The 17,961-nt window shown below is 50.8% G+C and overlaps 2 protein-coding genes across 2 annotated transcripts; one reads left to right on the forward strand and one right to left on the reverse strand.

The window, feature by feature from the left end:
• The first annotated feature begins 1,832 nt into the window (after positions 1-1,832).
• Positions 1,833-6,253, forward strand: LOC118596799 (keratin, type II cuticular Hb1-like). Its single transcript, XM_036207697.1, has 5 exons — positions 1,833-1,934; positions 2,992-3,096; positions 5,301-5,518; positions 5,785-5,816; positions 6,114-6,253. The coding sequence occupies exons 1-5, from the start codon at positions 1,932-1,934 to the stop codon at positions 6,251-6,253; spliced, it is 498 nt and encodes a 165-aa protein (XP_036063590.1). The 5' UTR covers positions 1,833-1,931.
• Positions 6,254-12,923: 6,670 nt separating this feature from the next.
• Positions 12,924-17,720, reverse strand: LOC118597162 (keratin, type II cuticular Hb1). The gene is made up of 9 exons (XM_036208466.1): positions 17,352-17,720; positions 16,487-16,695; positions 15,860-15,920; positions 15,121-15,216; positions 14,792-14,956; positions 14,422-14,547; positions 13,939-14,159; positions 13,373-13,404; positions 12,924-13,090 (listed from the first exon to the last, which is right to left on the reverse strand). The coding sequence occupies exons 1-9, from the start codon at positions 17,718-17,720 to the stop codon at positions 12,924-12,926; spliced, it is 1,446 nt and encodes a 481-aa protein (XP_036064359.1).
• Positions 17,721-17,961: the final 241 nt, after the last annotated feature.

Genomic DNA, 17,961 nt, shown 5'->3' on the forward strand with positions numbered 1-17,961 from the left:
GGTGGTGCACGCCTTTAATCCCAGCACTTGGGAGGCGGAGGCAGGTGGATCTTTCTGAGTTCAAGGCCAGCCTCAGAGTGAGATCCAGGAAAGGTGCAAAGCTACACAGAGAAACCCTGTCTCGAAAAACCAAAAACCAAAACAAAACAAGATATTTGATCATGCTGTGAACCCCGAGATTGTGTTATTTACTGGGAAAACCTGTTTCTAATGGTGTGGCTCAGCACTAGCACACACCTTAAGCTTTCTGCTTGAATATTGTAAATAAAGTCAACCATAGGTCAAGAGGCAGAGCAAGCAACTGGTTGACAGAAAAAAACCAGAGAGTAAGAGGTAGTCAGGAAGATGGATAGAGACACACAGGAAGTAGAAATTGGAAGTGAGGAGGAAGGTCAGCTGGCTGCTTTCGCTGCCTCTCTGAGCTAGCAGGCTTTCACCCCAGCATCTGGCTCTCGAGTCAGATGTAAAATGGAACAATTGAGATTTAGTTAAAAAAACAACACTAGAACAAAAAGAAGCTGTAAACTTGAAGATAGTGTCTGTGGCACTTGTGAAAAGAACACTCACAATCCCATCAGCAAAAACAACTCAGTGGGGAACAAGCTGGAGACACACCCTTAGCCAGTGTTTGAAGTGATATTAAACTTCACTAGTGATTGTGAAAATGCAAAGTCAGGCCCAAACCAGGATTCATTACTGTGATGGTTAACTTGATGGGATTCAGAATCACCATGGAAACAAACCTCTGGGCACATCTGGAAGGGAGTTTCTAGGTTAGGTTAGCTGAGTTAGGAGTACACACCCTACATATGGGGAGCACCATTCCATGGGTTGAGTCTTGGGTTGAACGGAAAGGAGAAAGTGAGTCTGGCATGTGTTTATTGCTCTCTGCTTCCTGACTGCAGATGCAGTGTGAGCATCACGTGCCTGCTGCTATGCTTTCCTGCTGTGACAGACTACACCACCAAACTGTGAGCCAGAACTAACCCTTCCTGTCCCACCAACAGGTAAAGTAACTAAGACAATTACATAGTTTTAATTGTTCGAAGTTAATACACAGGTCTTGAGAGATGGCTCAGTGGTTAAGAGCACTGACTGCTTTTCCAGAGGACCTGGGTTCAATTCCCAGCACCTACATGGCAGGCAGCTCACAACTCTCTGTAACTCTGGTTCCAGGGGACCTGACATCCATGGCAAAACACCAATGCACATAAAATAAAAATAAAAAAGTTAATACACATTGAGGAGGATCTCTTTTATACATTACCAATGAATGGGTAATTATAACATATTTGGAAAACATTTTCTATCATCTTGTCAAGTTGGATATCTGCCCATCCTACAATTCTGCTCCTACCTGTTACATGTGTGCCATGGGCATGCACCGTCTTAAATTATTTTTAGGTTTATTTATGTGTATGAGTGTTTTGCCCACATGTATATCGTGTACCACCCCCGTGCCCAGTGCCCACAGAGATGGGAAGAGGATGTCAGGTCCCCTGGAACTGGAGTACTGAGGGTAGTGGACCACAGTCTGGGTACTGGGAACTGAATCCGGGTCTTCTGTAAGGGCAGCAAATCCTTTTAATCACCAAGTCATGTCTTCAGCCCCATGTATACACCATCTTTGTAAGAAAAAAAAAACCAAAATAAAAATAAAATTACACCAAGTATGAGATAGTCACACAGAGTAAACCGGATCCTACAAGAGGAAATCTCACCCTCCAGACTTCTCCCCACCTGGGCTCACAGCACTGTTTCCTTCCAACCCCTGCCTCTGAAAACTCCAATCAGAACTTGGCAACTGTAACCAAGTGAGGTCACAAACCTCCCATGAGTGAGTGTCCTCAGAGATGAGGATTTTGTGAGCTCTTCAGGTTGGAGCTAGGCTTTGGTGCTGAGAGGTGTGACGGAGTCAGAGTTCGTTTACCATGGTGAGGCTTGCCTATGGCTCATTAGTCACCTGGTTGGGGGATCTAGGTATTCTAAATGCTGCCAGCCGCAAGTTGTCTGTTGTATCCCACTTACCTTGGGCACATGCAACAGGCAAGGGGATGATAGGGTCCAAGAGACATGTGTGGGAGATGATGTTTTCAATCGGCCTTGTCTCTCCCCCATGCTCTGCCTGTGAAATCTGCACTGTGCTGGTGTGAACAGTTCCTTGTCAGGGTGGAGGCCTGTGTGGTTTCATCCCTCCTCCACAGTGCAGAGCAAAGGGCCTGACTCAAAATGAAGTCTGGGCAGCTGGGGAGATATCTCCATCCATGAAGCAGTGCTTGTACATGCATGAGGACCCACGTTCAATCCCTAAAACCCATGTCAAATGTGGGTTTTCTTGTAATCTCAGAGCTGGGGAGGCAGAGACAGGAGGACCCCTGGGGCTCTCTGGACAGCCAGACCAGCCTAATTAACAAGCCCTAGACTCCATTAAGAGACCCTGTCTCAAAACAACAAACACCAAGATGAAACACACCCACAGCCAAGTTGACAGCTTCCTAGGGAATAACACTCAAATTTGACCTCTGGTCTCCACACACACTTTCACACACATGTATACACACACATACATATACATGTACACACACACACACACACACACACACACACACACACACACCCCACAAATATAATTTCAATTTTAAATTTTTTTTAACTTTAAGAATTACCATTGGGTTTTCCTAAATGATGGTCATATGTGGTAAGTTTCAGTGTTTGATTTCACAGAGCTTAACTCTTCCTGTCCTTGAGATGAACCCCAAGTTATCCAGCCCCTAAAGCCCCCTGAGAGATCCCTGGAGTCTGCACCAGGCTCTCTATACTCCCTGCCATTCTGGCCCATAGAACTCACTGAATTCTCCCAGTAACATGGATGGAGAACTGGATGCTTAGAGAAGAGGGGTTGGTGGGGACACCAGGTGTCTGGTGGGCACTGAGGTTGCCTTATCCTCGTCTTCCCCTCTCCCTGATTTCTGCTCTGCTGCCCCATCCCAGTGTGAGGAGATGAAGGCCACTGTGCAGAACTGTGTGCAGAGCCCACGGCACAGCAAAGAGGCCCTGAATAGACTTAACCAAGCCATTCAGCAGCTGAAGACGGGGGTGAGTAGTGCTCAGAGCCAGGGGAGGGGTTTGGTGGAGGGTGGGTGCCATTACCTATGACACCTTCTCTAGATCCCCTCATCCTTAGGAAGAGGTGAGGTGTGTGTGTGTGTGTGTGTGTGTGTGTGTGTGTGTGTGTATGATGTGTGCGTGCATGCATGTGTGTGAGTATGTGTAATGTGAGTGTGTGAGTGCATGTGTATGAGTGTGTGGTGGGTGTGAGTTCATCAGTGTGTGTGTGTGTGTGTGTGTGTGTGTGTGTGTGTATGTATGTGCATGTGTGTGTACAGAAGTGTTGGCTGCCTGTGCAGCTCATGCTTCTTTTTGCCTGGGCTCTGTTTTAGATGGAAAGACAACCAAGAGGATATGTATCAGTGCATATTGCTTGGTCTTCCCTTTATACGTGTTTGTATATTTTTTAATGTCTCTAGGTTGGTTTGGTTTTTGTTTTGCCCTGTAATGATTCTAAGCTTATGTTCAGAAATGGTAAGATTTACCAGAAACGCAGTTTTCCAGTTTTTCCTTAAACACATGAAAATCAAGGTGGGTGTGGTAGCACACATCTCTAACTTCAGCACCCAGAAGACCTCATGTTCTAGGCCACCCTGCATTGTATCCTAAGTTCAAGAGGGGTCTGAGTTACATGGTTGGTTAGAGCTTTAGTTCTGGCTCATTAGCAGAATGTTTGCGCTGGTTCTCATGTCCCTTGCTGAAAAACTAAACATAAGATAGAGCCCTAATCCCAGTGCTTGGGAGGCTGAAGCAGAAGAATTTCCAGTTGAAGCCAGTCTGGGCTGCTTGATGAGGTCCAGGTAGGGCTAGGATAAATGGAGTGAGACACTGTCCCAAAACAAGCAAGCAAACCCACAGAAAGAATACAGAGAAACAAAAGCTGCCCCCTTTGCCCCCCACAAAACCGAACCAAACATGAAGAGCTGGCAGTAGCAACCCGTGATTTCCCACGGGAACATCTGGCTACTCCTCACAGGGCACAAGCTCCTGGCTGGCCACTGTCTCCGCCACTCCTGACTGTATCCTTTGCTCTGACAGCAGTGATACTGTCTTACAGGAGAGGAAGGGCTCTGACTCCATGCTTCTAGAGGAATGTGTCTCTAGAGAAAGCAAATCCTGAAAGCATGTAGGAAAAGTCCTGGCCATTCCAGGGGGCGGGGGCGGTGAGAGAGATCAAGTCCCTCTGGGAACAGGATTTTGTGTGTTTGGCATTTGGCCTTGTCTTTTTTACTTCCTCCAGGCAGGTCCTGAAGGTGTTTGTGACTCAGGCTCTCCAGCCTCCTCTCTCTGCCCCCAAAGCCCTCTTTATTAAGTCTGCCTGGCTCATTCTGTGCCCCTGCCCAGGGCTTTTGATCTGGGTCTGGTTTTACTTTTTGCATATCCAAGTGTCTGGGGCTTGGGGTGTATTCTTGGCATATGGTTCCTTGTTTGCAAGCTGGTGGCTTTGAGGGAAATGAGCTGGTGAGGGGTTCTAGCGGGGGTGACAAGAAAGGGTGGGAAGGCCTACAGTGGCCGAGTCTCCCACTAGCCATAGCTGCCCCCATTGCCCAAGCAGCGGGAGCCCTCACCAAGACTGTGTTATGAATACTGTTTCCAGAGATGTGCATTCTAGAGCCTATGGAAAAGGGGTCTTTCTGCTCACTTCCTTTTGGTTTCTGATTTGGGGGTACCGGTGGCAGGGTCCAGAGCCATTCCCACAGCAGTGAGCACTTTGCTAATGAGCTACTCCCCAGCCCTCGATCCACTTTTTCAGTGTGAGGTGAGGTCTCCATGAGTTTCTCAAGTGGGCCTTGACTTCTCTGGAGTCTAGAAAGGCTTGACCTTTTGACCCTCCTGCCTCAACCTCTCAAGTAGCTGGGATTGTGTGTTTGAACCTCAGATACTGTTCATTCCTTATGAAACACTAACTGCGGTTTTCTTGATAAAGAACATTGGCACATCTTTATTGAGGAGTTCTATCGTTGAGACACAGAGTTCTTAGCCGTTCCCGTTGGTGGCCTCCAGTGTCAATCCCGAGTGCGGGAGCGGGCAGTTTTTTCTTTTTAATCTCATGGTCTCGACATACTCCAGTACACACATTTCAGAGCAGGTCTCCACTTCCTCCTGACCACAGATCATCTTCCCACCTTCGCTGGTAGGGGGTAATGAGGCTGAGGCTATCTTTCTATCTATGGTCTTTGTTTCCTTCCCAGCCCCGAGAACTAGAGAAAGCCAAAGATGTGGAGGCCCAGCAGGATGTGGCCTCAAGCAGTGCTAAAGGTAAACTGGCCTGGCTGGAGGCCGCCCTGCAGAAGGCCAAGCAGGAAATGGCCCGGCAGCTGCGTGAGTACCAGGAGCTCATGATCGTCAAGCTGGGCCTGGACTTTGAGATCGCCACCTACCGCAGGTTGCTGGAGGGCGAGGAGCAGAGGTGAGGTATCATGTGGCGAGAGCATGGGTGTCAGGCTCTGGCTGTCCTGTTGCTCTTCCCTGCAGCACTGGTGTGGGTGAAGTCAGTGTCAGACAGCAGAGACATTTGTCTCAAGACAAGGAGACAGTGGTAGGAGCCAGGGCCAGACCCAAAGAGGTTGCAGGCTGGAAGGCTTTACCTAATCTGGGGGCGTGGGAGTCAGAGGTGTCTGTCTTGGGGAACCTGGTGTGGGGATTGACTTAGCTGTTTCTTCGTTTTTACCACAGGCTTTGTCTGGGACTTGGGGCAGGGAGTGCGGGTAAGTGACTTGGATAAGATGTGAGCTCTTCTGGCATCCCCCCCCCCCCCATTCCTTTCAGAAGGGGTTTATCTATCTCTTTGTTCAGATCGAGATTGTGGAGTAGTTTCTTCTCAGGGGGTGATTCCCTGTGTGTGTTCTGGAAGAGGACTGTTATCTATTCCTGTGTGGGAGCCCAACCTCCCTTCGGGTGCCCAGGAGGGTCTTGGAGAAGTCTATGGGCCTCCCTGGCAGGGGTAGGGCGGGAAGGCTTCCCTGAGTCCTTTGGTCTCACCTCTCTCCTGGCTCTCCATGCAGCTCCAGGCAGCGATGTCCCTGGAGGTCCTGGAGTCTGTTCCCGTGGCCCGGACATGAGCGCCCCCAGCGGTGTTTGCGCGCTCTGCAGCTCCGCAGGCTGTGCCGGGGGCTTTGGCTGCCTTGGCTTGCGCGAATGTTGAACCCCTTCCTCCCCGCTTCCCGCCAGAGAAGACTAGGAACGCATGCTTCTGCCCAAAGACTTGGCCCTCTTGTCTCAGATTCCCTCGCCCACAGAGCGGGCCCTCACCTCCTCGTCTCTTTTGCACCTCACCTGGAACTAGACGGGACGCTGGCGTCATCCTGTAGACACGGCTTGTGGCTTACTGGAACCTTGTGCCCTGCTCCTCTGACTTGCCCCATCCCTTTTTTTCTAGGCTTCCCCTTTTAATAAACTTTCAGTGGTGGCTAAGCAGCCAGCCTGTCTGAACCTGACTTCCAGGCTACCCCACAGCCGAGTTCTGACCCATTGGCTCCAACCCAATAATACTGTGGAAGAATGTGACGGTGTGTGGGTACAAAGTGAGTTACACTTTGGGGGACTTGTTTCTGTACGACTCGGATCTTTATGATGGCAGATGAATTGTAGGGTGGAGAAAATGAGAAGTGAGTAAATCCCACAGACTGTTTGCTGGGGTCCACAGTCCACTATCCTGACAGAGCTGTCCTCTGTCTACTCACCCATGCCCTTATTCTATCAGTCTTTGCTTTGGAGTTGAGGATAATGAACCCAGTGACTTGTACATGCTAGGCAAGTGCTCTACTATGCAACTACATTCCAGCACCCCTACCCAGTTTTGTTTTGTTGTTTTTTGAGACAGGGTTTCTCTGTGTAGCTTTGCGCCTTTCCTGGAACTCACTCCGTAGCCCAGGCTAGCCTCGAACTCACAGAGATCCGCCTGGCTCTGCCTCCCGAGTGCTGGGACTAAAGGCATGCGCCACCACCGTCTGGCTCCCTACCCAGTTTTTGAGACAGGGTGTGTGTGTGTGTGTGTGTGTGTGTGTGTGTGTGTGTGTGTGTGTATTTCACTATGCGACTCAGACTGGCATGGAACTTCCTATATGGCCCAGGACTGAACTCAAAATTCCCCTGCCTCAGCATCCCGAGTGCTGGGGTTATAAGCATGCACCACAACACACAGTACCTACTGGAATGTTATATAAGATCCCATATAGTTCTTAGCCCTGGATACTTGACAGTGAGTAAGACACTCTAGCCCTGCTCTCTGGAGGCGGGACACTGGCACAGAAATGAATGGCGATAAAGAAGGATGGGATGGGGAAGGTCATATCTCTCCCTCTCCCTCTGCTGTCCTGATACACACTAAAGGCCAGGCTCAGGTCGAAGCTGGGCCAAGATAGACAACACTGGGTGGTCCAGGTCTGAGTTCTAATTTAGGAAATGATGGTGGTGGGCCAGGAGCAGCACACTGAGGCACGGGGAAACATTCTCTACTTCCAAACCTGAGGGATAGTTTGGTCTGGGTTTTCACAAAGGACAGAAGAGAGGACAGTTTTTCTGAAGGTGGGGTGACCAGAGCAAGGCTGGAGAGCAGAGAGTGTTTAGAGAGGTCACATTCTTTCCCCTTGCGAAAAGGATTACATCATCAGTGTGTCTTGGGAACAATAGTTCCTGCTCTCCACATTTCTGGGTGGGGCCCCAGTGCGTCATTAGCCAGAGGCCCCACATTGCCTTTTAAGGAGTGTAAGTGCCAGAGTGTCTGCTGCTTTCCTGATGCAGCACCTGAGGAACAGGTATCCGAAAGGCCCTTGTCTTGGGTAAACACGACAGTCTCATGGAAAAGGAATGGATGGAAACTTGGCTTGCTGGTGGCCACAGTGGATCATCTCTGGTCTCCTCTAATCACATACTCATTCTTACTGACTCTCCCCACACAAGGAACCCTGGGAGTGCAGCCCTCCCTGTGAGCTTCCAGAGTCCAGCTTCATGTCCCTTGTATTTTGCTGGGAGGTAATGAGTTTGATTTTTCAAAGGCAGTTTTTTGTTTTTTGTTTTTGTTTGAGCTCCAATTTCAGTGCATGCATCAGTGAGGGGCCTTTGAGGGAAGTGCAGACAAACATCTCTGGGACACAGGCAGCATCCTGCATCCCTCTCCCTGGAGACTGGCTGCCCATATTTTTCCTTTCCAACCCCTATGTTTTGACTTCCCTGGTGTCTGTCCAGAGATCCTGAGGGCCTGGGGCCAGGTCTAGGCTAAGGCTAGGGTCCTTTGAATCACCAGAATATCTGTGGTTTGGGACCTGTTCTCTGAGAGGTTCCCCAAGCCATGGACTACATTCCAGTGAGGGATGGAGGGGACCCGCCTGGTAGCTTTATGAGGAGTCATTTGCTCTGAGTTGAGGTGACTTCTGAAGGAAGCAGGGTTGTCCCCAGTTCAGTCATTGCGTCTCATTACAAGCGTGAGGCAGGAGAGGAAGATGGGAAATTAAGCGTCATGGGAAGGAAGGAAGATCCATATTTAGGACAGTGTATATGTGTTACTGGCTGAATGAATTTAACACACTGCCCAATTCACAGAAGACGCCTGAAGACAAAAGAGCCCCTTTTCTGAGAGACAATCTGAAATGAGTATTAGAGCAACAAATGGGTCATATTTGTTAAAGACTGAGCATGCGACTTTGCATCTAATTTATGGATATTTATCTCTTCTTTTTTAATTAAATTTTTTATTCATTTTACATATCAACCACAGATCTCCCTCTCATCCCTCCTCCTGCTCCCTCCATCCCTCTCCGACATCCCACTCCCCATCCCCTCCTCTGAAAAGGTAAGGCTTCCCATGGATAGTCAGCAGAGCCTGGTACATTCAGCTGAGGCAGGTCCAAGCCCCTCCCCTGCACCAAGGCTGTGCAAGTGTCCTACCATAGCTAATGGGCTCCAGAAAGCCAGCTCATGCATCAGGGATAGATCTTGATCCCACTGCCAGGGGCCCCTCAAACAGAACAAGCTACACAACTGTCTTGCTTATGCAGAGGGCCTAGTCCAGTCCCGTGAGGACTCCACAGTTGTTAGTGTAAAGTTCGTGAGTTCCTATTAGCTTGGTTTGGTGGTTTCTGTAGATTTTCCCTTCATGATCTTGATGCCCCTTGCTCATAGAATCCATCTTTTCTTTTTTTGACTGGACTCTGGGCATTTATCTCTTAATCCACACCTGAACAATGCATCTCATGAGCCCCCTACAGTTTTTTTAAGATTTATTTTTTATTTTTATGTGTACACGTGTATGCCTGCATGAATATTTGCAACATGTATGTAGGCTCCTGAAGAGGCCAGAAGAGGGCATTAAATTCCCTAGACCTGGAGTTACAGGTGGTTTTGAGCCTCTGACATGAGTGCTGTGCACTGAACTCAGGTCCTGTGGAAGAATAAATGCTTCTCAATTGCTAGGTCATCTCTCCAGCTCCCACAAGAAGGAATTCTTTAGGATAAATAAACCAGCGCATATGTTTTTTCTTAAAATTTAATCTTTACTTATTTTTTACACTTTAATTTTTGTAAATTACATCCTTTGACAATAAGTTACAATAACTTAAAAAGCCACCACACACACACACACACACACACACACACACACACACACACACACACACACGAGAGTGCTTAGGTCTCTCTCTCTTCTCTCTCTCTCTCTCTCTCTCTCTCTCTCTCTCTCTCTCTCTCTCTCCCTCTCCTTTCCTCTCTCCTCCTTAATAAACTGTACTCTGCTCACACAGACTTGTCAGGATCTCAGGCCCCAAGGGGAAGATTCCTTGGGAATGCCCATGCCAAGAGGTCCGTCCATAAAGATGGCCTTCTGTTGGCTCCTTGTACCCACTACATCCCTGCCTCACAGTTCATAGCACTCAGATGTGCCAAAAGCTGACCCGAGTTCATATCTCTATTTAAACCCCATGAGAACAGTGACTGTTTCATTCACCTGTCTTTAGGGCCCAACCATATAAGTAGCTGTGGACAGATTGAGACTTTATGGAATAAGTTGACCTATCCAGGAATATTTTGTGTTTTCCCTGACTATTAGCATGTCCCATCTTACATAACTCCTTGAAGTCATTTAAAAATGTGTTTATCACAGTGCTGGAGATTGAACCCGGGGCCTTGCGTGTGCCAAGTGTGCACTGCCCCGATCTTCACGCACAGCCCTCCGGAAGCATTTAGAATTCCTTTCACAAAAGCGGTGCAAAGCCTAAGGCAGCTGACGTCACTCGGCTGCAGATAGATCAACAGCAGGCAGGAACAGGCAGACAAACCCAGGGGCTGGAACATCAAAGACATCCAGAGGAACCCTTCCCAGAATGCTGTTTGGTGGCATGTGGCTATCACGGCTCCTAGTTGACTCCGAGTCCTCCTGTGACACCTGCCTAACCAGTACACACACATGCTGTAGTAATCAGGGTTCTCTAGTGGAGCAGGGCCCATAGAATGCATTCACATTACAAAGGGGATGAACGGCTTACACATCAAGTCCAGCAATGGCTGGCTGCACACCAGGGAAGCTGAAGCCCGCATAGCTGTGGAATCTATGAGGCTGCACATCTCTCAGCTGTCCCCGTCTGGCACCAAAGTCTCAGACTCATTGGTCTCAGCCCAGGATGCAAGGCTGAAGAAATGAAGGATGCTGGTAACACTGCAAACAACAGACTAGATGTGCTCACCAACAAGGAGCAAAGACAGGCGGGCCAAAGCAGCATTATCTTCCTCTCAGACTTCTTTATAGCTGGGCCATAAACGTGCTGCCCACTCTGGGGGAGGGTCTTCCCCCTCAGCTAGTCTTTCCAGGGGACACCCTCATAGATATGCTCAGGAACAGGTTTCTAAGCTGATCCCAGAACCAATTACGTTGACAATCTAGATTAACCATCACGTGTAGGATGCTCACATCCCTATGCTGCACTCACAAATCCCTGAAGCTTGGAGGATGTGAAAGTTGTGTAGCTGAAACAGAGAAAAAAGAGGATTGGAGCTCAGCAAGATGAAGGACTGATGGTAGAGCCACCCAGTGGTCTGCCAAGGCCCAGCCTGGCTGGTGAGAGCAGCGAGGTTGACAGGGAGGGGCCAAGAAGTGGCCCACCAAGACTGGAGCTTGATATGAGCTTCTGAACAGAAGGGTCCTAGAAGGCTGTGGCTGGGCTGTGGCTGGGCTAGGCTGTGGCTGGGGCTTGGACTGAGTTGTAGTTGTGGCTGGGCTGTAGTTGGGCTGCTGTTCTAGCTGTGGCTGTGGCTGTGGCTGGGCTGGGTCTGGGATGGGACTTCAGGGCTAGAATCTGGATATAGGCTCTACTTCTTAGTTATATGACAGAGGGCTGTCAAGAAGAATCATACACTCTGGGAACTCTGGGGCTCTGTCTATCAGAGATGGCTGGCACTGGCTTGGCCCTACCTCTGACAAAGCCTTCGTTCAGGCCACTCTCTCCTGCTCTCTCAGTAGTCTTCATCGTGGGGGCTTCCATCTCTGCAACATCTTCTGAGACGGGGAGTAGAAGTTTTGAGATGTGTTCTGCTGTAAAGATGTATGTTAATGGACAAGCCTTAAAGTCATAGGACAGCCTTGCTGTTCCAGCCACTAGTTGTAGGATATGGACATTTCTTTCCATGCTTGTGACTTCTGTTCATGAATATACATGTAATAAGAGGCTGGTGGTAGTTCTGACCCCTGGAGACATTTTACTTTACATCCTACAAAAGAGCAATAACTAATTAATGCAGATAGTGGTTGCTCCTGCCTGGTTATTGTACATCTGTGAAACTGATTTCCTCTCTCATGGAACCTGAGTTGGGGGCCCCTTTTGTCATCCCTGTCTTAGCGTTGTGTAAACAGGCAGAGAGAGAGCAAGCAAGCAAGCAGCCTACTTTACTCAGCTGGGAAGAGACAGAGCGGCCTGGATTGCTGCTGTGTGCTCTTTGCTGTATTTGAAGCAAGGCAACAGCTCTGGCAGGGCTCCAAACCCCAGAGGGACTCCATTAAGAAAAGACAGCCAAATCAAAGGCGTTTTTGGAAGCTTTACATCACATTCGTATGTTCATGCCTTTAGGAGTCCAGTAAATTACTTGGGTATGAGTCTTCCCCATCCGACAGTGAGTGATGTTTCCTCAAGCTTCAGGCACTGGGGAATGCGATGCTCATTGCCCATCATTTACAAAAGTGCTCTGGCTGTTTTCTGGGAGGTAGTGGAGGTTACAGGAAATGAACACAAGCAACAAACACCGGACTCATGGCAGGTGCACCCCTTAACTAAGAGACTGCCCCTGCCCCAGCCTTGCTAATCTCTGACGGCCATTCCCCTCCATCTGGGGAGATGTACTTTTAAGGTGGTATGGGAAAAACATGTCTCACCCAGGTCTAAGACTGATGGGAGTCCAGGGACAAGACTGTCCTGGACGCCCAGCTTTCCCCATGTGATGCTGGAGACAGGAACCCTGACTCCTCAGAGGGCTAACAGAGACACAGACAGGGCTCAGGGTTGACTACATTAATTTATTGGAAACAGATCAAGACAGAGATTACAGAGGAAGGGACAGCTGTGACTCTAGCAACTAGTTCCCGGGTAAGCAGGGTCAGCGCTCGCCTAGCCCCACCCTCCAGACCCCCACCCTGCGGCTCCAAAGGGACTTCTAGAAGCCCATCCCAGCATTCCCTTCTGAGAGCACGGGTCATCCAGGGAGACCAGAGGGACTGAGAGTGAGAGGGTCACTTCAAAGCGAGCAAGTTGCTGAGCGCCTTGTTCCAGGTCCCAGTACTGGGCAGCCAGAGACAGCTCAGAGGGAGAAAAGCCATGCCCGGGTGGACACAGCTCCTAACATTTACGGCCGCAAGACACAGCAGAGCCACAGGGCGCACACAGGCCCGTGCTCACCGCCAAGTTCCCGCTGCAAGGGGCGCTGCAGACGCTGCCGGTCACTGGCCGCGAACCTGATACGCACAGGTCCCCACACACGACCCCTCCGCGGGAGCTGCTGACACCTGCGGGTCCAGGAAGAAAGGATCTGAGCGAGGATTGGGGGAGGGGCGGTAGCCGAGAAAGTCGCCTGATCCTAAGGACCCCTATCCCTAGCCCTTAACTCCTGGTATTAAAAGCCAGACCCGCTTCTTGTGAAGCACTCTGGTTCTATCTAGACCCAAAGACGTGGTCTTTTTACATGACCCCAAACCCCTCCTGCAACTGTGCACATAATACCCATCTAAACCCTTCCTTTCAGAAACACTGCCTGCTGTCCCTGGGAGTGAAGTCCCCCCAATACTTACAGACATTCACAGCTCCAACACCTTCACACAGTCTGAGGGAAGACAAGAAAAGAATTGATGAAGCCCAATATAGTAGCAAACACAGGCCCCCAAACTGTGCTCCAAATGTCAGAACTTGCCCACAAAACACGATCAAAATATGGCCCACTGTGAACACAGTCTCAAAGGGAACAATGAGAGATTTCATCCCCAGAATCCAGCTATTGGTCAAGCCAGTCCAGCCAAAGGCAAGATGGGGTTTGGTTCCTCTGAGAGGGACTTGTTGAGGACCAGCCCCCACACTTATTTACCCCAGGAACTCTTGAGGAATGAGGAATAAGAGACTTAGAAGCAGAGAAGGGAGAGAGAAAACACAGGATAGACTCGAGGGAGCCTGGATCCTTATCCACCAGCCCAGACCTTTATTCCAAAGGTCTATTTATAACAATGCCAAAGGGTGGAGCAATAGACCTCCCCCTTGCTAGTTACAGTCCCCTGGTGCCCAGGTCCATGGTCCAATCAACCTCCCATGCAGTCCTGCTGGGTACAGCCTCTAGGAAACCTAGTGGGCTCCAAAATGGACTCACCTGTGTTCCTCGCCCTCCAGCAGGCGCCTGTAGGTGGCGATCTCGATGTCCAGCCCCAGCTTGGAGTTCATCACCTCCTGGTACTCCTTGAGCAGGCAGGCCATGTCCTGTTTGGCTTTCTGCAGGGCAGCCTCCAGCTCAGCCAGCTTGCAGCGGGCATCAGTGAGGGCGGCCTCTCCCTGCTGCTCAGACTGGGTCACTGCAGCCTCCAGCTTGGTGTTCTGGGGACACAGAAGAGAATGAGATCACCTATGATCCCTGGGTTGCTCTATATATTACCTGGTGCTGGGAAACATCCTTCACCATCAAATAAGAACTTTTTCTTTAGAGATGTGGTTCAGTCAGAGTGACTGTGGTCAGGATTCTGTTCATATAAACAGGAGGTATACTAAATGGTAAGATCCAAGCAGGCCACATGCTGACCCTATGGCACTGAGTAGGCACCCAGCCTCCCTGGTCTCAGCACAGCTGACCCCTACATACCTGGCACTTGGCGTTCTCAATCTCGGCTGTCAGCCTCTGGTTGATGCGGTTCAGCTCATTGATCTCCTCTCTGGTGCGACGCAGGGTCTCCCCGTGACGGATCACTGTGGCCTTCATCTCCTCACACTGGGGATGGAGAAGCAGAGATGCCCATGAGGCACAGGATGCAACATCGACCCAGTGAGCACACCGCCGCTGAGTGTGCAAGATGTACAAGATGCACAGCAGCAGCACAGTGCTCAGCCGGGGCTGCCTCTTCCACCTGAGGGCTGCCTGCAGTCTTCCCGAAATTGGGGTGCATGAACCTTTTCTGATGGATCCTGGAGCCCTTCCACTGTCGTGTCTAAGGACAGGTGTTGTGACCACTCACCTTGGTGCGGTACCAGGACTCAGCCTCTGCCCGGCTGCGGGTGGCAATGTCGTCATACTGAGCCTTGATCTCAGCCACAATGCAGTCCATGTTCAGGTCCCGGCTGTTGTCCATCTTGACGATGACAGAGGTGTCTGAGATGTGGGCGTGGAGGATTCGGATCTCCTGTGGGAGAGGGAACAGCAGTCAAAAGCTTGTTGAAAATTCAGTCTATGCCCACATACTGGTGTAAGCCTCTCAGACCTCCCCTGCTCCACACAGGACTTCACAGCCATGGAACAACTGTCTTCAGTCTGCTTGCCAGGCTTCCACCTGGCTGCTGCCCTCACCTCCTCATACAGTCTCCTCAGGAAGTCGATCTCCTGGGTCAGGGCCTCTGCATTGGCCTCCAGGTCTGACTTGCGCAGGTAGGCACAGTCCACGTCCTGGGAAGGAGGGATGTGTGAGCCTATTTTCTCATCCATCCCATGCAGGATACAGAAGAAGGGTCCCAGTGTTTCTATGTGCAAACCATCTCTGCTTCCCTTCCCAGCATGCACTTGGCAGCTCTTCTCTGTGGAGACTGTCATGCTTTGCAGACTCCCCCTGCCTCTTAACCTTGGCCCCAAATGATTCTGTACTGCTCCAGCCAGCCTCCCAGATGGGTTCCAGCTCTGCCATTGGAACCTGTCCTGCCCTCTTCCATCATTCCTTGGATACTTGGTTGAGTCCTGGTTTCGTGGCCTGACTTGTGGAGTGGGAGGTAGACCACACAATTGCTCAGTGGCAGAACAAAGCCCAGTGGGTCCCTCGGACGCAAGCCACAGACTACAGCCTTTAAAGCAAGATAAGGCAGCAGAGGTCAATGTAACCATCCACTGCAGCAGGGCCAATAGACAGTCCAGGTACTTTGCCCTTTGTCACAGGCTTGACATGGCATTCACTGAGTAGCTTCTCAGGGAATTTCCCATCCTTCATGGAAAGGTTCATAACCTTGCTCCCTTTAAATTAGCACCAGTTACTCTCTTCAAACACAGTGTGTCCCTCAGGTATCCATGTTACCCTGCCTCCCACACCCCTGCTACTTGCCTTCTTCAGAGCCACAAACTCATTCTCAGCTGTGGCTCTCAGAGAAACTTCCTCCTCGTACCTGACATAAAGAGAGGAGAGGTAAGACAGAGAAGGGTGTTTCTGAACCCCACACAGCCAGTCCTGCTTGAAGATCCCCTTAGGAGAGGAGGAAGGCTCAGCCTCAAAGTGAACATCATGTATTCTTGGGTATATAGTCCTAGCCTTCCCTCACATACATGCCAGTTCTAGCCTAGCTGCTGAAAGACCCAGAGACCCAGGACTGAGAACCTAAGGCCGTGGGACATTCTGGGCCTGGGTCCTGGCTTCCTAATGCCCCAGGCTGCATCGACTTGGCTGCCACAGTACAGAGGCCAAAAGGCAGGTGGAGCAGGTAGAGTGCCCGTGAGTGTCCTCCCCCAGAGGGGAGTGGGGCCCAGTGCTAGACAGTTTCCAGCTGAGTTAGAGTCTGACCGAAGGCACCAGGTCCCCTTCAGGTGACTGTCTAGACAGAAATTCCATAGATGGCAGGATCTACCAATGCCATAGCCCGGGGGCCACACACTTTCCTGGAAACAATGTCACTTCCTGTGCCTTGGGTTTCCATCTAGTGAAATCCTGTGTCAGCTCCCCATACACTGTCCTCACCTCTTCTTGTAGCCCTCCATGGCCTCCTGGGCATGGTTGAGCTCAGCAGCCAGCCTCCCGCTGTCCGCCTCCACACACTCAGCCTCCCTCCTCAGTGTCTCGATGTAGCCCTCGAACATCGGCTCCACGTTGCTCTCGCAGCACTTGCGGTTCTGGAAGAACTGCCACTTGGTCTCCAGCAGCTTGTTCTGCTGCTCCAGGAAGCGCACCTGCCATGGGAATGACAAGGGTTCAGGTGCAGATCTGGGATGATGGTGGAGAGGAGGTGGAAGTCTCTGGGAAGGAGCCCAACTCTCCATTCCCTTATCTTGGCCCTGCCTCAGCCTTCCCACTTGGGGAGAGCACAAGGGGTCGGGCAGTGCCCACACTCACAGATGCAGGTGGCCATTTCAGTGTCCCATGCTGGGCTTGGTACTCGCCTCTGAAGCTAGGAAGGCAGAAGCCCTCACAAGCAGAGCACCCACATTCGCATCCAAGGATGAGGGACTGGCATGGAGCCAGGGAGACAGTGTCACAGGCCATTTGGAAGAGCTAACTAGGCTGGCCTCTGCCCCCTCCCAGCAGTCTACATCCCTTCCTGTCAGCTCAAGTGCAACCTTCCTCTTTGGGCTGCCCAAAGCCCCATGCTGCCGTCTCCTGGACCTTCCTGCAGTCTGTTTGTGCCCAGGGCAGCCTGGCCATCAGCCCTGCTTCTCAGGACTGGCAGAAGATCCCTGTGGGTTCTTAGTGTGCCCATCTGGACACACCTCTCCCTTGAGACCAGGAGTTCAATATAAGAGGTCTTTCTGCCTCCTGTGGCCCTCAGTGTTGAGCCTCAACCATGCCTATGGTGGGCTCCAGGAAGGGGCTGCTCCAGGACACCCACCTTGTCGATGAAGGCCGCAAACTTGCTGTTGAGACACTTGATCTGTTCCTTCTCCTCATGCTTCACACACTGAGCATTGGGGTCGATCTCCAGGTTGAGGGGTGTGAGCAGGCTCTCATTGACAGAGACTGTGGTGATGCAGGGGGGTGTGGGTCCACAGACGCCTCCAGAGCGGTATCCGAAGCTGCGTCCACAGGAGCCAGAGCGGAAGGCCCCGCAGACGCTGCGGCTGCCGAAGCCCCCTGAGAGTCCTCGGTAGCAGGAGATGCCGCGGTAGGGAGCTGCGGAGATGCAGCATTTGCCAGGCCGGGGCCCACAGGCTGAGGCGCAGCTGAAGGCTTGGCCACAGAATCCTGATCCGCAGGTCATTGTGCTTTTGAAGATGGACTGCGGAGTTCTGAATGGGAGCTCTGGAGTCCTGATGGAAACTCCACTGTGCTAATCCAGATGCCTGGGTCGTATTTATGGCAAATTCTCAGGGGTTTGGCTAAGAACGTGGTTGAGGCAATTGGACTTTATGGGCTTGGGCGGTTAGCCTGGTCCAAGCCTCTCTAGAATGTGCTTTAATGGTGGAGTGGCCCGCACCCTCCTCATTGTAAAACATGCCAGC

Source organism: Onychomys torridus, chromosome 16 (genome assembly GCF_903995425.1).
Source record: "Onychomys torridus chromosome 16, mOncTor1.1, whole genome shotgun sequence".
Lineage (NCBI taxonomy): Eukaryota > Metazoa > Chordata > Mammalia > Rodentia > Cricetidae > Onychomys > Onychomys torridus.

What these genes read in the sequence shown, in the direction of transcription:
- LOC118596799 (XM_036207697.1), top strand. An exon ending in TTCAGCAGCTGAAGACGGGG is followed by an intron (nt 3,097 to 5,300) that starts GTGAGTAGTGCT and finishes TTTCCTTCCCAG; the next exon opens with CCCCGAGAACTAGAGAAAGC. An exon ending in CTGGAGGGCGAGGAGCAGAG is followed by an intron (nt 5,519 to 5,784) that starts GTGAGGTATCAT and finishes TTTTTACCACAG; the next exon opens with GCTTTGTCTGGGACTTGGGG.
- LOC118597162 (XM_036208466.1), bottom strand. Translation starts at nt 17,720, where the DNA reads ATGACCTGCGGATCAGGATTCTGTGGCCAAGCCTTCAGCTGCGCCTCA. An exon ending in AGTCCTGGTACCGCACCAAG is followed by an intron (nt 14,548 to 14,791) that starts GTGAGTGGTCAC and finishes CTCCATCCCCAG; the next exon opens with TGTGAGGAGATGAAGGCCAC. An exon ending in TGTTGGAGCTGTGAATGTCT is followed by an intron (nt 13,091 to 13,372) that starts GTAAGTATTGGG and finishes CTGGACCCGCAG; the next exon opens with GTGTCAGCAGCTCCCGCGGA.